General features: G+C 43.4%; 3 protein-coding genes across 3 annotated transcripts in view; 2 read left to right on the forward strand and 1 right to left on the reverse strand.

The window, feature by feature from the left end:
* The window catches only part of gpr88 (G protein-coupled receptor 88), a 90,280-nt gene that overhangs the window by 21,275 nt on the left and 43,552 nt on the right, over positions 1-25,453 (reverse strand). The window lies entirely within an intron of this gene.
* LOC132401497 (vascular cell adhesion protein 1-like) lies at positions 1,192-7,290 on the forward strand. The gene is made up of 3 exons (XM_059983524.1): positions 1,192-1,249; positions 6,410-6,685; positions 7,058-7,290. The coding sequence occupies exons 1-3, from the start codon at positions 1,192-1,194 to the stop codon at positions 7,144-7,146; spliced, it is 423 nt and encodes a 140-aa protein (XP_059839507.1). The 3' UTR covers positions 7,147-7,290.
* Positions 7,152-25,242, forward strand: LOC132402088 (vascular cell adhesion protein 1-like). The gene is made up of 5 exons (XM_059984651.1): positions 7,152-7,357; positions 7,450-7,716; positions 9,379-9,525; positions 11,076-11,342; positions 24,584-25,242. Exons 1-5 carry the CDS (start codon positions 7,303-7,305, stop codon positions 24,718-24,720), a joined length of 873 nt encoding a protein of 290 aa, XP_059840634.1. The 5' UTR covers positions 7,152-7,302; the 3' UTR covers positions 24,721-25,242.

Raw genomic sequence — 25,453 nt, forward strand, 5'->3', positions numbered from 1 at the left:
GTTTCTATGCTGCACTTTTCTATGACTCTAAAGGTACAAACACTTAGATTGGGTGTCATGCTGATGAAGAAAATCAGTTATTGAACTGAAAGTGAAGGCTGGGATTCAAAAAAAAAAATGTTGGAAATGTTGAACAACATGCACAAAATTCTGGAGGAACTCAGCGAGTTAGGCAGACTCTAGTCAACATTTGGGGCTGAGACCCTTCATCAGGAATAGGAGAAATAGATCTTTCAGAGTTTGGCAAGTGTGACAATGGGGGGATATATGAATAGTGAAGAAAAATATTGCAAAGTATCAACCAGGATCTTGGGAGACAGTGGAGAAGGCTTAAAGGGTCCAATAGGTTCATCCTGCTGAGAGCTTTCCTCAGCTCCTCATGCTGAGAAATGAAAGATCATACCATCTGGTAGGAAGAACAAGGAGAGACAGTATGGAGAAAAGGATACTTTTCTCTGCGGTGAGTAGGTGCAGAAGGACGTTGGGTTGTGATATGGCAGCGGATGCAGCTGTGGGTTGCTCTAGTAAAGAGCTGGAGCAGACGTAATTGGTCAAATGGCTTCTTTCTGTGCTGCAACCATTCTATGATTCTATAATTATGTTGTTATCTTTGGAACAGAGGAGAGAAATCTGATTGAGGCACTGACCCAGCCTATAGGTTAAAGAGAAATTACCCCATTAGCCCAAGCCTCAAGAGTCAGAGCAAACAGGTTGAGGGTGATCGGGGGAAAAATCACGAGAGGAAGAAAATCTACTCCGTTGCAGCGTGCAAAGAAAAACGGATCCGTACCTGAGCCTGGGGAGAGGGACCCAGATATATTGTTCTTGCATTGTACTGGCGCTGACTTTGAACGACGGAGCCATATGAAAAGTCTAATTGTGAATATATTCCTTAATTCTGCGAATCCATTCATTTCTAGTTGTGCATTTTCTCAGAAGTGGAATTGAGAACCTGTGCAATGAATTTACTTGTTCAGTTATTTTGACTATAATGGGAAAATCCCATCGTGAATTAGACAAAGAGTTGGAACTTGTGAGCGGTATGTAGTTAGGAATGCACGCTTCACTGCGAAGGGAAATTCCCTGTTCTTTCAGGCTTTATAAGATGGAGCAGCGGAGCCCTGACTCACAGCTTCAAATTTGACATCCCCTGCAGCAGAGAATTAAATCTCCTGTGACAAACGCTGAACCATGGCAAGTTGGAAACTCTCCCTGACGGCGGCACTCGCTCTGATGTTCCTGCTAACAGGTTTCTAATTTCGTTTCACTGTATTTTAGTATGTTCTGATTACCTGCTGTGCTGTCTTTACAACAGTTATTTAGTTTATAATATTTTCGCTTAGTAATTCATTCGATAGTATTTTCTAGTTAGAGTTAGAAGTGTTTAAAGTATATTCATTGCATGTAAAATATATCGGCATGCGATGACATCACATCCGGTTTCGCCGCGTCTTGTGGGAAAGTACCACTTTGAGATCAACGCGAGGGTGGGGGCTCACCACGAGGCACACCTGAGCAGAAGTTGTTTTGCAGGCATGAGAAATCACAGTGAGAGCAACGCTGGAAGTTAATAGATAATCGATAAATTGAACTAAGATGTTAATGCCGATCCTGTTAGAAGTAACGACGGTCGATAATGTTTATGCTTTCATTAGTTAAAGAGTTGCGGATAGTTTGCATTGAAGTGTATTTAAAGTAGTCAATGGAGCAGGTAAACTCTGCCTGTATACTGCACCTTAGTGTAATGTAGTTATAGTCACCTTTGGAAGTATTTACAATTGAAATGTAATATTAAGGAAGGAACAAATACTGTATCAATCTTGTATTGTTTTATCAACAGTTTTCACCATATGTTAATGTGAAGAGTGAACAGTAAATGGTTAATCTTACTGCGATCGGGTTCTCATTGACTGTGGTTTATCTCGATGTTGAATTCGACGTTATCAGTTACACGCGAAGGAGAACGTTACAGTGAAAAAGCGACATTATCAGGTGTTTCAAGTGCTGCAATGTCAGCTCGATCCAGCTTCAAGTCGATGGCGCCCAGCGACAAGGGCGGTAAACCGACATCAAGTAGGCCCACCCAGGCGTTATCAGGTGTTCCAAGTGCTGCAATGTCAGCTCGATCCGGGATCAAGTCGATGGCGCCCAGCGACAAGGGCAGTAGAGCGACATCAAGTAAGTCCACCCAGGCAAGAGCCAAGGCAGAAGCCGCCAAGGTGCGACTGCGTTACGCCAGACAAGAAGCAGTTTTGAAAATGAAACAGGCCACCAGAGAAGCCGAAATCCAGAAAGAAAAGGCTGCCAGAGAAGCCGAAATCCAGAAAGAAAAGGCTGCCAGAGAAGCCGAAATCCAGAAAGAAAAGGCTGCCAGACAAAGAGCAGAGGCCGCCAGAGAAGCTGAAACCCAGTTGGAATGGGCCGCCAGAGAAGCCGAAACCCAGAAGGAATGGGACACCCGAGAAGCCGAAACCCAGTTGGAATGGGCCACCAGAGAAGCCGAAACCCAGAAGGAATGGGACACCCGAGAAGCCGAAACCCAGTTGGAAATGGCAAAAATATCAACAGAGTTGCAAGTGCTGCAGCTAGAAAGAGAAGAAGAAGCTGCCATGGCGGAAGCAGAGTACATAGAAGAAGCTGAAGGGTCACGTGATCTGACCGAAGTAAGATCTACTTTAGAAAGGACCAGACTGGAACGCGCAAGCGACTATGTACAATCTCAAATAGACAGGCAGGCTCGTCTCCCCTCTCCATACGTATTCGATAACTTCCCCAGCTACGAGGAACCTCAGAGAGTCACGATTGCATCACATCCATACGAGGAAGAAAATTTACCCTCGCGGCTCCGTGATGAAGTCAAGAATGAAAGAGCTGACAACCGATACTTCTTGACACCAAACTTACAAAGTTCGATGCGAAGAGACGCGGAGGTCGAATCCAGGATGGCAAATTCCATGAGAAACGTGCGCTCTCAGTCATATAGGTGCCAACGTACTTCTCCAGCCCACATGCCACTTACAGCTGATCCCACGATGCAGTATTTAGCATGACGGGATCTCGTCACTTCGGGACTGTACCAGTTTGACGATAAACCCGAAAATTACTGTGCATGGTACTCCACATTCACCAACGCGATCGACGGAGTCCAGCTCAGTGCAACCCAAAGGTTGGACCTTATGGCGAAATGGCTGGGGAAAGAATCACGCGACCAGGTGATTCAGTGTACATCAACGAACCCGAACTAGCCTTAAGCAAAGCGTGGGAGAGAATTCGGGAGGACTATGGGTCCCCCGAAGCTATTGAAGCGGCGCTATATCGACGTCTGGGAAACTTTCCTGAGGTGTCAGCCAAAGATCACATTAAGTTAAGAGAATTTGGAGATTTACTCATGGAGATCCAAGGCGCCAAAGAAGATGGCTGCTCAGCTGGTCTAGTATACCTAGATACTCCATTCGGGATTAGACAAGTCGTGGACAAACTTCTTTTTGGGCTGCAGGACAGGTGGCTGTCCGTTGCTTTAGATTACAAGGAAGAGCACGATGATCAACCACCTCCCTTTGAGCTGTTCGCTAGGTTTGTGTGCAGGGAGGCGAAGAAGCGAAACGACCCTAGCCTCGTGGGTCCAAGAAACAGTACGATTTACACCAAGCCAAATAGATCCTCTTCGAATGTTTTCAAAATTGATAAACCCGCCTCAGTGCTCAAGACTGAAGCCCTTACAACTAACAACGACCCTAGCAAGTATTGTCCGTTGCATAACAAACCTCACCCCCTCAAAGGATGCAGAATGTTTAGGGAAAAACCCCTTGCAGAGAGGATGGCTCTTCTCAAGGAGAAAAGAATATGTTTTAGATGCTGTTCCTCAACCTCTCACCTCGCCAGAGAGTGTACGATCGCCGTGAAGTGTCCGGAATGTGATAGCCCAGATCACGTCGGGGCCATGCATCCCGACCTGTCACCGCAAACCGACAGCGCTCCTTCACCCCCACAACAGGACGGCGGGGAGAGAGAGGCTCACTCTAGGTCAACAGTTGTCAGCACGAACTGTACAGAAGTTTGCGGTCAAGTCGTTCTTGTTCCAAGATCTGCCTCACTAAGGTGTACCCTAAAGGAGCCAAAGACAAGGCCATCAAAGCCTATGTGATTCTGGACGATCAGAGCAATCGCTCACTAGTCAGTCCAGAGTTCTTTAAATTGTTCAACATTGAGAGTGAGCAGTTCCCATACTACCTCAAAACTTGCTCAGGCAACATGGAAACCCAAGGAAGGAAGGCAGAAGGCATCCAGATCGAGTCCCTGGATGGTAAAGTCGTCATCTGTCTCCCTCCGCTCTTAGAGTGCGATGGAATCATGAATAACCGCACTGGGATCCCGACACCAAGTGCGGTGCTACACCAGCCACATCTCCACCACATCGCCAAACACATCCCAGAACTGGATCCAAAAGCGGAAATACTCCTGCTATTAGGAAGAGATGTTATCCAGGTACACAAGGTTAGGCAGCAGGTCAATGGACCACTCGACGCCCCCTTCATGCAACGTCTGGATCTGGGCTGGGTGGTGATAGGAGAGGTGTGCCCCGGTGTCGTACACAAACCGATGGTTAACACACTCAAGACCAATGTGCTAGAGAGTGGCCGCCATTCAATCTTTCAACCCTGCCCAAGTGCCCCGTGCATTAAGGAAGCACAACAAGACGTTAACAAGCGTAAAGTAACCGACGAGACGCTAGGTCAGTCAGTTTTCGTTCAAACCGAGCACGGAAACAAACTTGCACAATCAGCTCAAGATACCATTTCTTTAAAACCCAAAGACACCAAGGTCTTCAGAGATGAAGCAAATAATGGGGTTGCCCCATTGCCTTTCAGAGAACCACGCCAGCGCTCACCAGATAACAAAGAGCAGGCAGTCAAACGGTTCACGTCCTTACGGAAAACCCGGAAAAGGAAACCTGAGATGCAACAACGCACCCGATTGGCCCACGAGGTACTGTGCACCCTAATGGCAGAGGTCACAGCCATTATAAACGCACAATCACTCCTACCTGTGTCTTCTGACCCAGAAAACCCCTTCATCCTTTCGCCATCAATGCTCCTTACACAGAAGGCAGGAGCACCTCCTCCACCAGGAGACTTCTCAGACAAGGATTTGTACACAAAGCAATGGAGACAAGTCCAGGCTCTGGCAAATCAGTTCTGGTCTCGCTGGAGACAAAAATATCTACCTTTGTTGCAACAGAGACAAAAGTGGACAGAACCCCGCAGGAATCTTCAAGTTGGAGACTTAGTCCTGCTCAGGGACAAGCAAATCGCCCGCAACAGCTGGCCAACGGCCAGAATCACTGCTACATTCCCTATCGAGGATGGACATGTCAGGAAGATCGAATTGAAGACTACCGACCAAGGCGATGTGAAAATTTACCAAAGGCCAGTTACAGAAGTTATTCTACTTCTACCTAATGACTGATTAAGAGACTAAGTTTGTACTCTGTTCATTATGACCTTACGAAGGTCAAGCGGGGAGTGTGCTGTCTTTACGACAGTTATTTAGTTTATAATATTTTCGCTTAGTAATTCATTTGATAGTATTTTCTAGTTAGAGTTAGAAGTGTTTAAAGTATATTCATTGCATGTAAAATATATCGGCATGCGATGACATCACATCCGGTTTCGCCGCGTCTTGTGGGAAAGTACCACTTTGAGATCAACACGAGGGTGGGGGCTCACCACGAGGCACACCTGAGCAGAAGTTGTTTTGCAGGCATGAGAAATCACAGTGAGAGCAACGCTGGAAGTTAATAGATAATCAATATATTGAACTAAGATGTTAATGCCGATCCTGTTAGAAGTAACGACGGTCGATAATGTTTATGCTTTCATTAGTTAAAGAGTTGCGGATAGTTTGCATTGAAGTGTATTTAAAGTAGTCAATGGAGCAGGTAAACTCTGCCTGTATACTGCACCTTAGTGTAATGTAGTTATAGTCACCTTTGGAAGTATTTACAATTGAAATGTGATATTAAGGAAGGAACAAATACTGTATCAATCTTGTATTGTTTTATCAACAGTTTTCACCATATGTTAATGTGAAGAGTGAACAGTAAATGGTTAATCTTACTGCGATCGGGTTCTCATTGACTGTGGTTTATCTCGACGTTGAATTCGACGTTATCAGTTACACGCGAAGGAGAACGTTACACCTGCATTTTTCTTATTTTGTCCAATGCCCATTAACGCTTCTGCCGTTTGAAGAAATATGTAAATAGTATTAAAGTTGTAAACTTTTTAACATTGTACTTGTAATATTTTCATAAAAATTGTAAACTTTCTAGCATTAAACGCGCAAACGTTTAAAATATGTTACTGTAGTTGTTCGAGTAAGGTTACCCATTCTCCTCCTCTGCACCCAGGGTATGCCTTCAATTTGGAGTTGACCCCACAAGGAGAAGTGTGGTCCCGGGTTGGGGAGAAGGTGGTGCTGAGCTGCAGCGCGAAGGACTGTCCGTCCCCTTCAATCAAATGGACTCTCGGAACCGATCATCTCTTGGCAGGAACAGTCAGAGAACAAGACTCGGAGTCCACCCTCACCATCGACCCGGTCACCGTGCAGGACGAAAAGATATACAGATGTACCGCAAAATGCGGGGCCAAAACAAAGCAGAGGGGTGCCATTCTGCATGTTTATTGTGAGTTTAAACTCGTCGCGGAGAGGTAAACTTGTTGCATTAAATAAAAACAGAAACACTCAGCTGGTCAGACAGCTTCTGTGATGAAAGAGACGGAGTTAGCGTTTCATTCTCATGACGGAAAGGTCATTAACTCCGCTTCTCTGTCCGCGGATACTGTCTGACTTCAGTATTCTGCTTTATTTACGATTTCCAATGACTGCGTTTTGTTTTGTTTGCGTTAACAGTTTCACACTATTTTTGAGTGCAACGATGAATGACGCGGATTATCAGAGGTAATCCGAGTCATTCGCAATCGGGGATTGGGAATTGAGGTCTGCGCCACCGGGTTCATTCTCTTCTCAAACCCTGTCTGACTGTGTGTCGCTGCAGCTCTGCGGGACGCGGTCACTCTGGAGACGGTAGGGAGTTTGCAAGTCGGCAGGAAAGGCACCGTGAGATGTATCGTCCCCGATGTCTAACCCGCTTATTTCACAGTGCAGTGGCTGAATGAAACGGGAGTATTGAAAACTCAAGAAGTCTACGATCCCACTGGGGAAATACAGAATGTGACCGTCACCTATGAACTAACCCCAGAATTGCAGCATTCCGGACAAAAGCTTACTTGCCGAGTCAATATGCGCACTGATAAGGAGCTTCAAGTCGAGGGAACGCTAACTCTGGACATTCACTGTAAGTGTCCTGGCAGAGATTTCACTTTAAACTTCTGTACATTCAAAACCGCCTGTCTTTAACTCTCTAAATGATTCGATCTTCTTCTACAGATCCTCCCAGAATGATAAACATTTCCGCAGAGCCCTCTCTCACCGTGAGGGAAGGTCAGGATGCCTCGCTGACCTGTACTGCCGACGGCAATTCTCCTGTCACCATCGTGTGGAGCAAGTTATCAGCCGACGGCTGGTCAGTGATAGCCGAGAACCAACGTACATATCAGCTTTCACCGACCCGCATCGAGCATTCAGGAACCTACCGCTGTGAAGCCAAAAATCAGCTGGGAAAAAGTACCACGGAGGTGGAATTTCGCGTTCAGGGTGCGTGAATCTTACTGACATAATGTTTCATTTTGAATGAATTAATTAATATTAAAATCAGAATCATAAAGCAGAAACGGCCTTTGCCCCAACTCATGCACACTGACTAAGGTGTGTAGCCAAGCTAGTCCCAGCTGCCTGCGTTTGCCCCGTATCTCTCCAAACACAGTACTTATTTAAATGACGATGGGTCTCGGCCTGAAACGTAGACAGCGCCTCTCCCTATAGATGCTGCCTAGTCTGCTGTGTTCTACCAACATTTTGTGTGTGTTGTTACCTACTTAAATGTCTTTCGCACATTGTAATGGTACCTGCCTCTGCCACTTCCTCTGGCAGTTGGTTCCTAACCCCACCACTTTTTCTGTGGAATAAACTTGCATCTTTGGTTTCCCTTTTAAATCTCTGCTGTCTCACCATAAACCTCCAGATTTGAATGCAGCACCAACACAGAGGCTGTGTACAAGGAGTGTCAGCGTAGCCTCTACTTCCTGAGGAGACTGAGGTCCTTTAGAGCATGCAGCCCTCTCCTTCACAAGTTCTACCAGTCTGTTCAACATGTACAAACAAGCTGGATGAACTCAGCAGGTCGGGCAGCATCTGTTGAAATGAGCAGTCAATGTTTTGGGCCGAGACCCTTCATCAGGACCATTCGGGTCTCCTTACTTGCTCAATAAGCCTTGCATGGGATACCTAATCAAATGCCTTGCTGAAATCCATATACACTACATCTACGGCTCTACCTTCATCAATGTGTTTAGTCACATCCTCAAAAATTCAATCAGGCTCGTAAGGCACAACCTGCCTTTGACAAAGCCATGCTGACTATTCCTAATCTTATTATGCCTCTCCAAATGTTCATAAATCCTACCTCTCAGGATCTTCTCCATCAACTTACCAACCACTGAAGTAAGACTCACTGGCCTATAATTTCCTGGGCTATGTCTACTCCCCTTCTTGAATAAGGGAACAACACCTGCAACCCTCCAATCCTCCAGAACCTCTCTGATCCTCATTGATGATGCAAAGATCATTGCCAGAGGCTCAACATTCTCCTTCCTTGCTTCCCACAGTTGCCCGGGGTACATCCCATCCGGTCCCGGTGACTTATCCAACTTAATGCTTTCCAAAATCTCCAGCACATCCTCTTTCTTAATATCTACATGCTCAAGCTTTTCAGTCTGCTGCAAGTCATCACTACAATCACCAAGATCCTTTTCCATAGTGAATACTGAAGTAAAGTATTCATTAAGTACCTCCACTATTTCCTCCGGTTCCATACACACTTTTCCACTGTCACATTTGATTGGTCCTATTCTCTCATGCCTTATCCTCTTGCGCTTCACACAATTGTAGAATGCCTTGGGGTTTTCCTTAATGCTGTCCGCCAAGGCCTTCTCATGGCCCCTTCTGGCTCTCTAATTTCATTCTTAAGCTCCTTTGTATTAGCCTGTTAACAGCGGAACAGTGAGTTGCTGGTCTCCGCTCTCATTGTTGCAGGAGTGACCCATGCTGGAGAGAAAGTCTGTCTGAGAATGCAGCCATCCTTCTGCTCTATGCCCCTCGTGATTACATACACCTCAAATTCCTACAGTCCAGGGAAAAACGTTCTTGGAGCACAGGATCTTTAAAAACTTATTAATTTCACTCTGTTTCTTTCATCAGGCAGCGCCAGAGACATCAGACTCTCTGTCACACCTTCTGAAGTGAAGGAGGGAGACTATGTCACAAACAACAGCACAACCCACTCAAACCCTGAGGGCAGCAATGATCTGGGAACGAAGTCTATTGACACAAAACTCACTGTCCAAGGTCTGCATGAAAATTAATGTGAAAAAGTATCATGCAAAGTATTATGGGAAGGAAAGAATTATTTTAATATATAAAAGGGCCATGCATGGTAGTGTAACAGCACGTAACTTAAAAGAATTCAGGAGAGAATTGTACTGCTGTAAACTGAATATATTATTACAGTATCTTTTATGTTAACTGGAATGGACCTTAATTTACCAAGATGCAACTTCAACTGCAACACTCCCTCTTAGAAGAATTTGATTGCCTTTCTAGACTTTTGAACTTATGTCCTTGGATTGAGACATAAACCCAGAATTAGGTCATGATGAATATGGAAACATAGAAAATATACAGCACAATACAGGCCCTTCAGCCCACAAAGCTGTGCCAGACACGTCCCTATCTTAGAACTACCAAGGCTTTACCCATAGTCCTCTATTTTTCTGAGCTCCATGCAGCCATCCAGGAGTCTCTTAAAAGACCCTATCATTTCCACCTCCACCACTATCACCGGCAGCCCATTCCACGCACTCACCACTCTCTACATAAAAAACAGGGGTACTTACTTCCAAGCACCTTAAGACAGTGCCCTCCCGTGCTAGCCATTTCAGCCCTGGGAAAAAGCCTCTGATTATCCACATGATCAATGCCTCTTGTCATCTTATACACATCTCAGGTCACCTCTGATCCTCTGTCGCTCCAAGGAGAAAAGGCCGAGTTCCCTCAAACTATTCTCATAAGGCATGCTTCCCAATCCAGGCAACATGCTTGTAAATCTCTGCACACTTTCTATAGTTTCCACATCCTTCCTGTAGAGAAGCGACCAGAATTGAGCACAGTACTCCAGGTGGGGTCTGACCAGGGTCATAAGTAGCTGCAACATTACCTCTGGGCTCCTAAACTCAATCCCACGATTGATGAAGGCCAATGCACGGTATGCCTTCTTAACCATAGAGTCAACCTGCGCAGCAGCTTTGAGTCTCCTAAGGACTTGGACCCCAAGATCCCTCTGATACTCCACACAGCCAAGAGTCTTACCATTAATGCTATATTCTGCCATCATATTTCATCCGAGTTCTCCAGTTTCCTCCCACAGTCCAAAGACATACCAGTTCGGTTAGTCAGTTGTGGGCATGCTGTGTTGGCACCAGAACTGTGGTGACGTTTGCGGGCTGCCCTGCACCATCTTTGCTGATTTGATTGGACGCAATACAACGCATCGCACTGGATGTTTCAATGTACGTGTGACAAATAATAAAGCTAATCTCATCTTAAAATTCTTACCATTCAAGCCTTTGTAAAGTACTTTCACACCAACCAAATACCTTAGACATGTCATCATTCCAGTGAGGAGTTGTGAGATAATAAACTGGCAGTCAGATTATACTGATGTTGTTTCAGGGACAAGTATTGAGTGGGAGTCTGGAACCTACAGGGGAGAACTGTACTGCTTTAAATTCAATATGGTATTACAGTACCTTTTATGTAAACAGGAGTGCGTCTTAATTTAAATATTTTAAACAACCCGCTTTTAACTCTCTAAATGATACTATCTTCTTATTCTGCAGATCCTCCTAAAAGGACAAACATTTCCGCAGAGCCCTCTCTCACCGTGAGGGAAGGTCAGGGTGCCTCACTAACCTGTACTGCCGACAGCAGTTCTCCTGTCACCATCGTGTGGAGCAAGTTATCAGCCGACGGCTGGTCAGTGATAGCCGAGAACCAACGTACATATCAGCTTTCACCGACCCGCATCGAGAATTCGGGAACCTACCGCTGTGAAGCCATAAATGAGCTGGGGGAAATAGTTACGGAGGTGGAATTTCGCGTTGAGGGTGCGTGAATCTTATTGACATAATGTTTCATTTTGAATGGATTAATTAATATTAAAGTCAGAATCATAAAGCAGAAACAGGACCTTTGTTCCAACTCATGCATACTGACTAAGGTGTGTAGGCAAGCTAATCCCAGCTGCCTGCATTTGCCCCGTATCTCCCCAAACACAGTACCTACTTAAATGTCTTTTGCACATTGTAATGGTACCCGCCTCTGCCACTTACTCTGGCAGCTGGTTCCATACCCCACCACCTTTTCTGTGGGATAAAGTTCCACCTTCGGTTTCCCTTTTAAATCTCTGCTCTCTCACCATAATGGACAATTTACCAAGATGCAACTTTAACTGCAACATTCCCTCTTTGAAGAATTTGATTGCCTTTCTAGACTTTTGAACCTGGTCCTTGGACAGAGACATAAACCCAGAATTAGGTCATGAAGAATATAGAAACATAGAAAACATACAGCACAATACAGGCCCTTCAGCCCATAAAGCTGTGCCAGACATGTCCCTACCTTAGAACTACCTAGGCTTTACCCACAGTCCTCTATTTTTCTAAGCTCCGTGCAGCCATCCAGAAGACTCTTCAAAGACCCTATTGTTTCCGCCTCCACCACTACCGCTGGCAGCCCATTCCACACACTCACCACTCTCTGCGTAAAAGAACTTACCCCTGACATCTCCTCTGTACCTACTTCCAAGCACGTTAGGACAGTGCCCTCTTGTGCTAGCCATTTCAGCCCTGGGAAAAAGCCTTTGATTATCCACATGATCAATACCTCTTGTCATCTTATACACATCTATCAGGTCATCTCTCATCCTCTGTCGCTCCAAGGAGAAAAGGCTGAGTTCACTCAACCTATTCTCATAAGGCATGCTTCCCAATCCACGCAACATGCATGTAAATCTCCTCTGCACCCTTTCTATGGTTTCCATGTCCTTCCTGTAGTGAGGCGACCAGAACTGAGCACAGTACTCCAAGTGGGGTCTGACCAAGGTCCTATATAGCTGCAACATTAATTCTTGGCTCCTAAACTCAATCCCATGATTGATGAAGGCCAGTGCACCATATGCCTTCTTAACCATAGAGTCAACCTGCGTAGCAGCTTTGAGTGTCCTATGGACTCAGACCCCAAGATCCCTCTGATCCTCCACAGTGCCAAGAGTCTTACCATTAATGCTATATTCTTCCATCATATTTGACCTACCAAAATGAACCACCTCACACTTATCTGGGTTGAACTCCATCTGCCACTTCTCAGCCCATTTTTGCATCCTATCAATGTCCCGTTGTAACCTCTGACAGCCCTCCACACTATCCACAACACTCCCAACCTTTGTGCCATCAGCAAACTTACTAACCCATCCCTCTGCTTCCTCGTCCAGGTCATTTATAAAATCACAAAGAGTAGGGGTCCCAGAACAGATCCCTGAGGCACACCACTGGTCACCAACCACCATGCAGAATATGACCCATCTACAACCTCTCTTTGCCTTCTGTGGGCAAGCCAGTTCTGGATCCCCAAAGCAAGAACCCCTTGGCTCCCATGCCTCCTTACTTTCTCAATAAACCTTACATGGGGTACCTTATCAAATGCCTTGCTAAAATCCATATATACTACATCCATGGCTCTACCTTCATCAATGTGTTTAGTCACATCCTCAAAAAATTCAATCAGGCTTGTAAGGCACGACCTGCCTTTGACAAAGCCATGCTGACTATTCCTAATCAGATTATGCCTCTCCAAATGTTCAGAAGTCCAGCCTCTCAGGATCTTCTCCATCAACTTACCAACCACTGAGGTAAGACTCACTGGTCTATAATTTCCTGGACTGTCTGTACTCCCTTTCTTGAATAAAGGAACAACATCTGCAACCCTCTAATCCTCTGGAACCTCTCCAGTCCCAATTGATGATGCAAATACCAGCACCAGAGGCTCAGCAATCTCCTCCCTCGCCTCCCACGGTAGCCTGGGGTACATTTCATCCGGTCCTGGCAACTTATCCAACTTAATGCTTTCCAAAAGTTCCAGCACATCCTCTTTCTTAATATCTACATGCTCAAGCTTTTCAGTCTGCTGCAAGTCATCACAAAAATCACCAAGATCCTTTCCCATAGTGAATAATGAAATAAAGTATTCATTAAGTACCTCTGCTATTTCCTCTGGTTCCATACACACTTTCCCAATTGCTAAGTCCCATTCTTTCATGTCTTATCCTCTTGCTCTTCACATACTTGTAGAATGCCTTGGGGTTTTCCTTAATTCTGCCTGCCAAGGCCTTCTCATGGCCCCTTCTGGCTCTCCTAATTTCCTTCTTAAGCTCCTTCCTAGTAGCCTTATAATCTTCTAGATCTCTGACATTATCTAGCTCTCTGAAGCTTTTTTAAGCTTTTCTGATTGACTAGATTTATTACAGTCTTTGTACACCACAGTTCCTGAACCCTACCATAACTTCCCTGTCTCACTGGAATGTACCTATACAGAACTCTACACAAATATCCCCTGAATATTTGCCACATTTCTTCCGTACTGATAGCCTCATAATTCCCCTTACTCCAATTAAATGCTTTTCTTACTTGTCTGTTCCTAGCTCTTCCCAATGCTATTGTAAAGGAGATAGAATTGTGATCACTATCTCCAAAATGCTCTCCCACTGAGAGATCTGACACCTGACCAGGTTCATTTCCCAATACCAAATCAAGTACAGCCTCTCCTCTTGTAGGCTTAACTGCAAGATGTAGATGTAATCCTGTCTGCTATACTAATAAGGGCTTTTGTATAGGATGTTGTGGTGATGTCTGATGGACGTTTGATGGTAGTTTAATGGAAGTATTCTGAGAGCTGATATCTGTGAGGGGAAGAAAGAAAGAAAGAAAGAGAGAGAGAGAAGGAGAGAAAGAGAGAAAGAAAGAAAACAAATTGCCTTCCTTCAGATATCATCCATTAACACTAGGGATTTCAAAGCCAATACGTAAATAATATTCAAACTAAGGGTAGGTAACAAAATCATAGACAGACCAAAGCCCCTGTGAATTAAAATCTCCAGATGCTCTAGATTTCACTGGTCATAAAAACTTCCTTCACTTTGGAAATTCCCAGTTCTTAATTTCACTTGTGTTTATAAAGGAAAGTAGATGTAATGTTGAACTGAATTACCTCATGATTTATCTCAAAGATACATTTTGTCCAACACTTCAGTTTTGGTTTCCTTGCAAAATACGGGAAATCTGTTAAGCAAAATTACCCATTAAGAAATGTTTTCTCCAAAAACCAATCCTGTTCCATGTATGTCAGCACTGTTCTCCAAAATTAGTTTTTTTAGACTACTCAAACAGAAGTCCATCAGAACGTTATAACAAAGGAAAGAAATGTCATTTAGGAGAAACTACCAGTTTTAGAATCACTCTACATCAAAGACTGCTGGCTGAATGAAAGCAGCATGAGAACATAAAACACTTACAGACAGAACTTGAAATGAGATTTAAAAATATACTGGGGGTTATATGCATGTCTGCTTTTTGATACTGTCCACTTACAATACCTAAAAAAAAGTATTCACCCCCCTTGGAAGTTTACATGTTTTATTATTTTACAACAATGAATCACAATGGATTTAATTTGGCTTTTTTGACACCGATCAACAGAAAAAGACTCTTTCATGTCAATGTGAAACCAATCTCTATAAAGTGACCTAAACTGATTAGAAATATAAAACATGTGAAATAATTGATTGCACCAGTATTCACTCCCTTTAATATGATACACCAAATCATCACTGGTGCAGCCTAATTGGCTTTGCCAGTCACATAATTAGTTAAATGGAGATCACCTATCTGCAGTAAAGGTGTTTCACTTGATTGTAGTCAAATGCATCTGTATCTGAAAGGTCCAACTGCTGGTGAGTCAGTACCCTGGCAAAGACTACACCACGAAGACAAAAGAACACACCAAGCAACTCCGTGAAAAGGTTATTGCAAAGCAGAAGTCAGGAGATGGATGCAAGAAAATTTCCAAGTCACTGAATATCCCTTGGAATGCAATATGTCAATCATCAAGAAATGGAAAGAATATGTCACAGCTGTAAATCTGCCTAGATCAGACTGTCCTCAAAAACAGAGTGACTGTGCAAGAAGGGGATGAGTGAGGGAGGCCACGAAGACAACTCTGGAGGAGTTACAAACTTTAGTGGCTGAGATGGGAGAGACTGTGCATACAACAACTGTTGCCCGGGTTTTTCACCAGTCACAGCTTTATAGGAGAGTAGCAAAGAAAAAGCCACTGTTGAAAAAAACTCACTTGAAATCACAGCTAGAGTTTGCCAGAACAAATGTGGGAGACTCTGAAGTCAGCTGGAAGAAGGTTCTATGATGTGATGAAACCAAAACTGAGCTTTTTTGCCATCAGACTAAATGCTATGTTTGGTGTAAGCCAAACCCCACACATCATCAAAAACAGAGCAACCCTACTGTGAAGCATGGTGGTAGCTGCATCATGCTGTGGGGATGCTTCACTGCAGCAGGCCCTGGAAGGTTTGTGAAGGTAGAGGGTAAATGAATGCAGCAAAATATGGGGAACTTCTGGAGAAAAACCTGATGCAGTCTGCAGAGAACTGAGACCTGGGAGAAGGTTTGTCTTCCAGCAAGATAATGACCCCAAATATAAAGCCCAAGCTACACAGAAGTGACTTAAAAACAACAAAGTTAATGTCCTGGGGTGCCCAAAACAGAGTCCAGACCTCAATCCAATTGAGAATTTGTGGCTGGACTTTAAAAGGGCTGTACACTTACGATCCCCATGCAATCTGACAGAGCTTGAGCAGTTTTGTAAAGATGAGTGGGGAAAAATTGCAGCATCCAGGTGTGCAAAGCTGATAGAAACCTATCTACATAGACATTCGGCTGTAATTGCTGCCACTGGTGCATCTACTAAATACTGACTTGAAGGGGGTGAATAATTTTGTGTTTAATAATTATATTGAACATAGACCAATTTGTAGAAATTTGTTTTCACTTTGACACAAAAGAGTCTCTTCCATTGATCAGTGTCAATAAAAGTTAGATTAAATTCACTGTGATTCAACGTTGCAAAACAATAAAACACAAAAACTTCCAATGGGTGTGAATACTTTTTATAGGTATTGTAACTCTGGGGTTGTAGGCTCCAAAACAACACAAAGTTTTTTTAGAAACTAATGAGCCATCTGGCGAAGTAGTCTGTTATATTTCAATATCTCAGCATCATTGACAACTTTTTATAGATGTCCATAAGGCCATTGAATAAAAAAATAGTGCACATGATATCTTTAAAGGAAAGAAGGAATATTTTTATGGAAATCTTGCATGTAACTTCAGACTCAGGACAGGCCTAGTGAGGCATTCAGTTGTATCAATATTCTCTGTTTGTACTAATCTACATATAACATCCTGAGAAGAGAGGGTGAGTAGCCAGAAGTCACAGCAAAAACGAGTGGGAAATTGGATGATTGGGAAGCTTTTAAAATTCAACAAAAGGCACCTAAAAAGCCTTAAGAAGGGAAAAGAAGAAATTTGTGGGTAGACTAGCCAATAATATAAAGCAGGATATCAAAAGTTTTTTTTCAGTTATATAAAGAGTAAAAGGGAGTTGATATTGGACTACTGGAAAATGATGCTGGTGAGGTAGTGATAGGGGAATAAAGAAATGGCATTTGAACTTAATGGCTTCTTTGCAACTGTCTTCAGTGTGCCAGAGGTCCATGAGTGTCAGGGAGCAGGAATGAGTGCTATTTTGCTATTACAAAGGAATAAGTGCTTGGCAAACTCAAAGGCTTATGGTGGGTAAGTCATCTAGACCAGATGGACTACATCCCAGAATCTTGAAATAGGTTGCTGAAGAGATTACAGGTGCATTGGTCATGATCTTTCAAGAATCACAATTCTGGCATGGTCCTGGAGGACTGGAAGATTGCAAATGTGACTCTTTAAGGAGGGAGGAAGGCAAAAGAAAGAAAATTATCAGTCATTTAGCCTAACTTCAATTGTTGGGAAATAGTTGGAATCTATTATTAAGGATGAGGTTTCAAGGTACTTGGAGACTAATGATGAAATAAGTCAAAGTCAGCATGGTTTCTGTAAATAGAACTCTTGCCTGTCAACTCTGTTAGAGTTCTTCAAAGAAGTAACAAGGAGGGTGGACAAAGGAGAGGCAGTGGATGTCATTTACTTGGATTATCAGAAGGCATTTGATAAGGTGCCACATATGAAGAAGCTTAACAAGATAAAATACTATGGCATTACAGGAAAAATAGTGGCATGGATAGAGAAATGTCTGACAGGCAGGAGGCAGTGAGTTGAAATAAAAGTGGTCTTTTCTGGTTGGCTGGCAGTGACTAGTGGTGTTCCTCAGGGGTTAGTATTGAGACCACTACTTTCACATTGTTGGTCAATGATTTGGATAATGGAATTGATGGTTTTGTGACAAAGGTTTGAGGGATGCTACGAAGATAGGTAGAGAGGTAAGTAGTGCTGAAGAAGCAATGCGATTGCAGCAGGACTTAGACAAATTGGAGGAATGGACAAAAAAGTGGCAGATGGAATACAGTGTTGGGAAATGTAGGATAATGTATTTTGGTAAATGGAACAAAAGTGCAGATTATTAGGTAAATGGGGAGAAGATACAAACGTCAGAGGTGCGGAAGGATTTGGGAGTCCTCTTGCAAGATTCCCATAAGGCTAATTTACAGGTTGAGTCTATGGTAAAGAATGCAAATGCAATGTTGGCATTTATTTCAAGGAGAATAGAATATAAAAGCAAGGGGATAATACTGAGCCTTAATAAGACACTAGTCAGGCCACACTTGGAGTATTGGGCCCATATCTTAGAAAGGAAGTGATGTCATTGGAGAGAGACTAGAGGAAGTTTACGAGGATGATTCCGGGAATGAGGAGCATTTGGCCGCTTTGGGCCTGTATTCACTAGAATTTAGAAGAATGTTGGGGGGATCTTATTGAAATCTACCGAATGTTGAAAGGACTGGCTAGGGTAGATGTGGAGAGGATGTTTCTTATGATGGGAGAATCTAGAACTGGAGGATACAGCCTCAAAATTGAGGGTCAATCTTTAGAACAGAGGGAAGAGGAATTTTTTTAGCCAGAAAGTATTGGCTTTGTGGAATGCTGTGCCACAGACTGTAGTGGTGCCTGTGGGTACATTTAAAGTGAAAATTGAATATTTCCTGATTGGTCAGGGCATCAAAGGATATCATGAGAAGGCTGGTGTATGGGGTTGGGTGGAATCTGGGATCAGCCATGATGGGATAGCAGAGCAGATTCAATGGGCTGAATGGCCTAATTCTGCTCCTCTGTCCTATGGTCTTATTTATATTTAAATTTAATAAGAATAAGCTGGAACAGCTGGAACTGACCCAGTGTTGAGTGAACCAACATGAGGGGTAAATCAATCCAGTCTTACCTCGTCAGTCTATGTGTTAAATCAGAGACTGCAGAGGGGATTTGGATCTAAGGACTCAATTTGGTTTGGAATGCTGTTGCTCATTTCTGTTGTTGGCATCATTTGTGCCTTTTCCTCTTTCTCTGTCAATGGGTGTCGGTCTCTTTTCCAACTGCGTTCTTTCGGGTTGTTTGTTTCGTGGCTGCCTGTAAGGTTGTATAATTTATACATTCTTTGATAATAAATGTACTTTGAATGATTGACCTATGAATCTTTGAAACTTTGACCAATTACATCTCATTAGTCCACACTAAATCACTGTTTACCATTTAAGGTCACTGGGTGTCAGGCCTCATTACAGTGTTCTTTCAAATTTAGCAAACAACAGAATTGCAGCGGAAATGAAACTGGAATTAGTTCATTGTTGTTGTATGTACTGAGTTACAGTGCAAAACTTGTCTGGCATGAAATTCACATAGAACATTTCATTATTGCAACAGTGCATCAAGGCAGTGCAAGATAAAGAAATAACAGAAAGTGTAACAACTACTGATGAAGTACAATACAGCTGGACAAAAATGTGCAAGGATATAAGAAGTAGACTATCATACTCACATATCGAACTTCCAGTAATTGCCCCCCTTCTCCTTCACCATTTCCCATTAGTAATGATCTTTCAAAAATCATTGGACTCTGGCATGCTGCCAGTTAACTAGAAAATTGCAAATGTCACTCCACTCTTGAAGAGAGAAAATTATAAACCAGTTAGCCTGACCTCAGTGGTTGGGACGATGTTGGAGTCATTTGTTAAGTATATGGTGTCACAGGACAAAATAGGACAAAGTCAGCATGGTTTCCTTAAGGGAAAATCTTGCCTGATGAACCTGCTGGAATTCTTTGAGGAGATTACAAGTAGGATAGATAAAGGGGATGCAGTGGATGTTGTATATCTGGACTTTCAGAAGACCTTTGACAAGGTGCCACACCAAGTTAAGAGCTCATGGTATTACAGGAAAGTTACTAACATGGTTAGAGCATTGGCTGATTGGTAGTGGGCAGTGAGTGGGAATAAAAGGATCATTTTCTGCCAGTGACTAGTTGTGTTCCGCAGGGGTTGGTGTTGTTACTTTTTCTTTTAATGCTGTATATCAAAGATTTAGATGATGGAATAGATGGTCCGTTGCCAAGTTTAAACAAGGATGCAGAGATATTTCTTTAGCCAGAGGATGGTCAATTTCTGAAACTTGTTACCACATGCAGCTGTGGAGGCCAGATCATTGGGTGTATTTAAGACAGAGATTGATAAGTTCATGATTGGACACGGCATCAAGGGTTACGGGGAATAGGCTGGGGAGGAGGAGAAAAGAGGACCAACTATGATTGAATGGCAGAGCAGACTCAATGGGCCAGATGGACTAACTCTGCTCCTATGTCTTATCATCATGGTCTTATTCCAATTTTTCTCTCTCACCTTAACCTCTTACCTGCTCACCTCCCTCTGGAGTTCATCCCCCTTCCCTTTGTTCCATGGCCTTCTGTCCTCTCCTATCAGAATTCCCCCTTCTCCAGCTCTTTATCTCTTCCACCAATTGACTTCCCACTTCTTTACCAGCCTCACCCTCTTCCAGCTTCACCTATCACCTACTACCTTGTATTTCTTCCACTCCACCCCCACCTTCTTCCTCTGACTTCTAATCTCTTTTTTCCAGTCCTGATGTAGGGTCTCAGCCTGAAATGTCAACAATTTTCCATAGATGCTGCCTGGCCTGCTGAGTTCCTCCAGCATTTTGTCTGTGTTACTTATATATATTATACTTATCAATAGAAGCTGCCTTTGAACTTGGTGAACTGTGCTTTCAGGCTTTTGTATCTTCTGCTCGATGGGAAAGGGGGGAAGGTGAATGTCTAGGGTGGATGGGAAATTTCATTATGCTGGCTACTTTACAGAGGCAGCAAAAATTATTGACCAAGTCATGGAGGGAGGGTGTGCTGAGCTGTGCCCACAACTCTCTGCAGTTTCCTGTGATCGTGGCCAGACCAGTTGTCATACCAAGCCATATGCATCTGGACTGGACACTTTCTATGATGCATCAATATAAGTTGGTGAGTATCAAAGGAAACATGCCAAAGGATGAAAAGAAACATTTCTTTCCCCTTCTGAGGAAGCAGAGAAACTGATGAGCTATGGCAACAATGTGGAGGTGTGAATGACTGCTCCTGACAGACACTCAGTGGACACTTTATTAGGTACACCTGTACACCTGCTCATCAATGGAAATATCTAAACACCAATCATCTAGCAGTAACTCAGTGCATGCAGACATGGTCAAGATGTTCAGTTGCTGTTCATACAAACATCAGAATGGGGAAAAAGTGTGATCTAAGTGACTTGGTGCGTGGAATGATTGTTGGTGCCAGATGGGGTGGTTTGAGTATCTCAGAAACTGAAGATTTCCTGGGATTTTTGCACACCACAGACTCTACAGTTTAGAGGGAAGGGTGAGAAAATTTAAAAAATAAATACCCAGTGAGCAGCAGTTCTGACAACAAAAATGACTTGTTAATGTGGGAGGTCAGAGGAGAATGGCCAGACTGTTTCAAGCTGACAGAAAGGCAACTGTAAGTGAAATAACCATGAGTTACAACTGTGCTGTGTAGAAGAGATCTCCGAATGCACAACATGTTGAAACTTAAAGTAGATGAGCAACAGAAGCAGAAGATACACTCAGTGGCCACTTTATTAGGTACAGGAGGTAAAGGCAAGTTCAAATTTGTTGTTTAAGGCTTACTTACCCAGGTTATAAATGCCATGAATATTAATGTTTTACACAGTATGTTACAAATGTGACAAATAGAAACTGAAGTTAATATTAATTATTCATAAATTAAATAAGAAGCTAAAAGAAGAATAATTGTGCTTGATTGTGGTATCAGGAGCATTAGAAACTTAGAAAACGTACAGCTGTAGTGAACATGTCCCTAACTTAGAACTACCTGGGCTTTACCAATAGCCCTCTATTCTTCTAAGCTCCAAGTAGCCATCCAAAAGTCTCTTAAAAGACCCTATCGTTTCCGCCCCCACCACTGCCGCTGGCAGCCCATTCCACACCCTCACCACTCTCTGCATAAAAAACTTACCCCTGGCATCTCCTCTGTACCTACTTCCAAGCACCTTAAAACTATGCCCTCTCACGCTAGCCATCTCAGCCCTGGTGAAAAACCTTTGATTATCCACAAGATCAATGCCTCTCATTATCTTGAACACCTCTATCAGGTCACCCCTCATCTTCTGTTGCTCTAAGGAGAAAAGGCCGAGTTCACTCAACCTATTCTCATAAGGCATGCTCCCCAATCCAGGTAACATCCTTGTAAATCTCCTCTGCACCCTTTCTATGGTTTCCATGTCCTTCCGGTAGTGAGGCAACCAGAACTGAGCACAGTACTCCAAGTGGGGTCTGAACAGGGTCCTATATAGATGCAACATTACTCTTGGCTCTTAAACTCAATTTCCACGATTGATGAAGGCCAATGCACCGTATGCTTTCTTAACCACAGAGTTAACCTGCGTAGCAGCTTTGAGTGTCCTATGGACTCGGACCCCAAGATCCCTCTGATCCTCCACACTGCTAAGAGCCTTACCATTAATACTATATTCCATCATCATATTTGACTAAAATGAACCACCTCACACTTATCTGGGTTAAACTCCATCTGCCACTTCTCAGCCCAGTTTTGCATGCTATCAACGTCTCATTGTAATATCTGACAGCCCTCCACTCTGTCCACAACACACCCAACCTTTGTGTCATCAGTAAATTTACTAACCCATCCCTCCATTTCCTCATCCAGGTCATTTATATTAATCACAAAGAGCAGGGGTCCCAGACAGATCCCTGACACACACCACTGGTCACCAACCTCCATGCAGAATATGACCCATCTACAACCGCTCTTTGCTTTCTGTGGGCAAGCCAGTTCTGGATCCACAAAGCAATGTCTTCTTGGATCCCATGCCTCCTTACTTTCTCAGTAAGCCTTGCTTGGGGTACCTTATCAAATGCCTTGCAAAAATCCATATACACTACATCTATGGCTCTACCTTCATCAATGTGTTTAGTCACATCCTCAAAATATTCAATCAGGCTCGTAAGGCTTTGACAAAGCCTTGCTGACTATTCCTAATCATATTACACCTCTCCAAGTGTTCATAAATCCTACCTCTCAGGAACTTCCCCATCGACTTACCAACCACTGAAGAAAGACTCACCGGCCTATAATTTCCTGGGCTATCCCTACTCCCTTTCTTGAATAACCCTCCAATCTTCCAGAACCTTTCCCATCCCCAATGATCCTGCAAAGATTATTGCCAGAGGCTCATCAATCTCCTCCCTCTACTCCCACATTAGCCTGGGGTATATCTCATCTAGTTCCAGTGACTTATCCAACTTGATGCTTTCCAAAAGCTCCAGCACATCTTCTTCCTTAATATCTACATGTTCAAGCTTTTCAGTTCACTGCAAGTCATCCCTACAATTGCCAAGATCCTTTGCTGTAGTGAATACTGAGTATTGATTACTTCCGCTATTTCCTCTGGTTCCATACACATTTTTCCACTGTCACACTTGATTGGTCCTATTCTCTCACGTCTTATCTTCTTGCTCTTCACATACTGTAGAATACCTTGGGGTTTTCCTTAATCTTGTCCGCCAAGGCCTTAGGGAAAACAAAAGCAATGAGTATCAAGCAGAAGACCTCTCATTGTCTGAAGTAATAATTATCAAAAAGGAAGATGGATTTTGGAGAGTATTGATGAAACTCAATAACATCTATGACAAAACAACCCATTTGAGTGGCACCACCTTCTCCACTCTAAGCATCTTCACCCTGCACTGCCATCACAGCAAGATGAAAGAATCCCATCCGTGAAATGAGCTGCAGAAACTCACTAAAGCTTTTTAACACTTCGGCCCAAGCCTGCAACTTCTGCTGCTTCAAAGGATAAGGGCAGCAGATGCACAGGAATGCAACTCCCTTCCAAGACACACAATACCCTGACTTGTTGTGACTTTGTCTTTGCTGTATCCAGATCTTGAAGCTTTCTATCCCACAGTGCACGTGGGATAGGAAGTGCAGGTGACCACTTACCAACTACATTCAGGATGGAGAATACACCTCAGCCTTCCCAGAGCTACCAACATCTGGTAAAAATGTATTTAAAATACTAGAAATGTATGGCATTTGTACAAAGATGCAAGAAAAATGAGGATTAAAATATACGCCATACCACTGCCTCTCTACATGGCATTTTTGGGCTGTAATTTTTCCGTTATTTCTTGATTTCTGTTGGGCAATGCAGCTGTTATGAGGCAAACTGAGCTATCACAACATCTGATGAAATCTGATGGAGCGGGAGATCGCAAAGAGAGTTGGAGACTTTGTTGTGGGGTTTACACTCTAGTTTCAAAGAGTGGGTGGAGCCCATTGAAGCTTGTCTGTGGATCAGGAAGTTGCTTGAATTATTAGTAACTTTGCAAGGGCTAATAAAAGTAGTGAGATGTAAGCAGAGTGGCCATTGTGGGAGCGGTTTTGTTGGAGAAGGCCAGTGTTGGAGTTGATAGATTTGGTGTGTTACGAAGGATGAACAACTCTGATGGGCAGAAGGGTGCAGAGTTGCCCATGCCCCCCCCCCTTTGGAGAATTGCAAACAGGTACTATTTCGATGCTGCTAACAAGAGAGTAAGAGAGACAAAAGAGAACATGCAAGGACATCTGTTACTGATAACAGCTTGAGAGAGTTATGTTTATTCACCAGGTTATGACTCCCAAAAGACCTATGGCTGCGGAGAGGGCTGTTTATGTGGTACCATCCTGCTCATTAAGATTCCTCAGTGGACAGCCAGAGTGGGCTGGTTTGATGGGCTAAGTCATTCAAACCTGATTGACACCTGAGACCCCGTGAGTGGGGATAAAAGTGAGGTCTGGGGTGACACCCCTCAGACGCACCAGGAGACACACTAGTGAGCATCAGAAACCCACGAGAAAGTGTGGGACATCGGGGAACAAACAAAGGATCGGTCAATTTTAACTCACAGTGTTTATAGCCAGGCCGGTGGGGGCTTGTGTGTGTGTCCACCCTTGCCTGGGTGACGAGTCCACCATGGAAGAACAGTCTAGCTAAAGGACAGAGGGGTCATGCTCGAATGGCCACAATAAACATCAACGGATCAAGATCGTAAAGGAAGGTTTGCAAGACAATAGCTGTCACTGTTTGATCGTCCTCTCTCTCGTTCGCTCTCTCTCTCCAACAATTACAACACATCGACCAACAACTACCTCAGCCTGTATGAACTGAACTGAACTTTATATTTCCATGTGACAATTCATTATCCCCTAGACAACGATAGAGCTTGTTTATTATTTATTATTATTCCCACACTTTTAGGTTTAGTATTGCTAACGTGTATTATCTGTATATTTGCATTGATATTATTTTGTATATTTTACTAATAAACACTGTTGAAAATAGTACCACCAGACTCCAATGGACAATTCTATCTTTGCTGGTAAGACACCCAGTTACGGCGTACGTAACAGGTGCAACAGGCTTCAGTGAGAACAGGCAGAGGCTAAGGGTGCTGAGTTGTTTGGAATCGTTTATTTTATTCTATGACCTAGGCTTGAG

The sequence above is a fragment of the Hypanus sabinus genome, chromosome 11, assembly GCF_030144855.1.
Source record: "Hypanus sabinus isolate sHypSab1 chromosome 11, sHypSab1.hap1, whole genome shotgun sequence".
In the NCBI taxonomy this organism is placed as follows: Eukaryota; Metazoa; Chordata; class Chondrichthyes; order Myliobatiformes; family Dasyatidae; genus Hypanus; species Hypanus sabinus.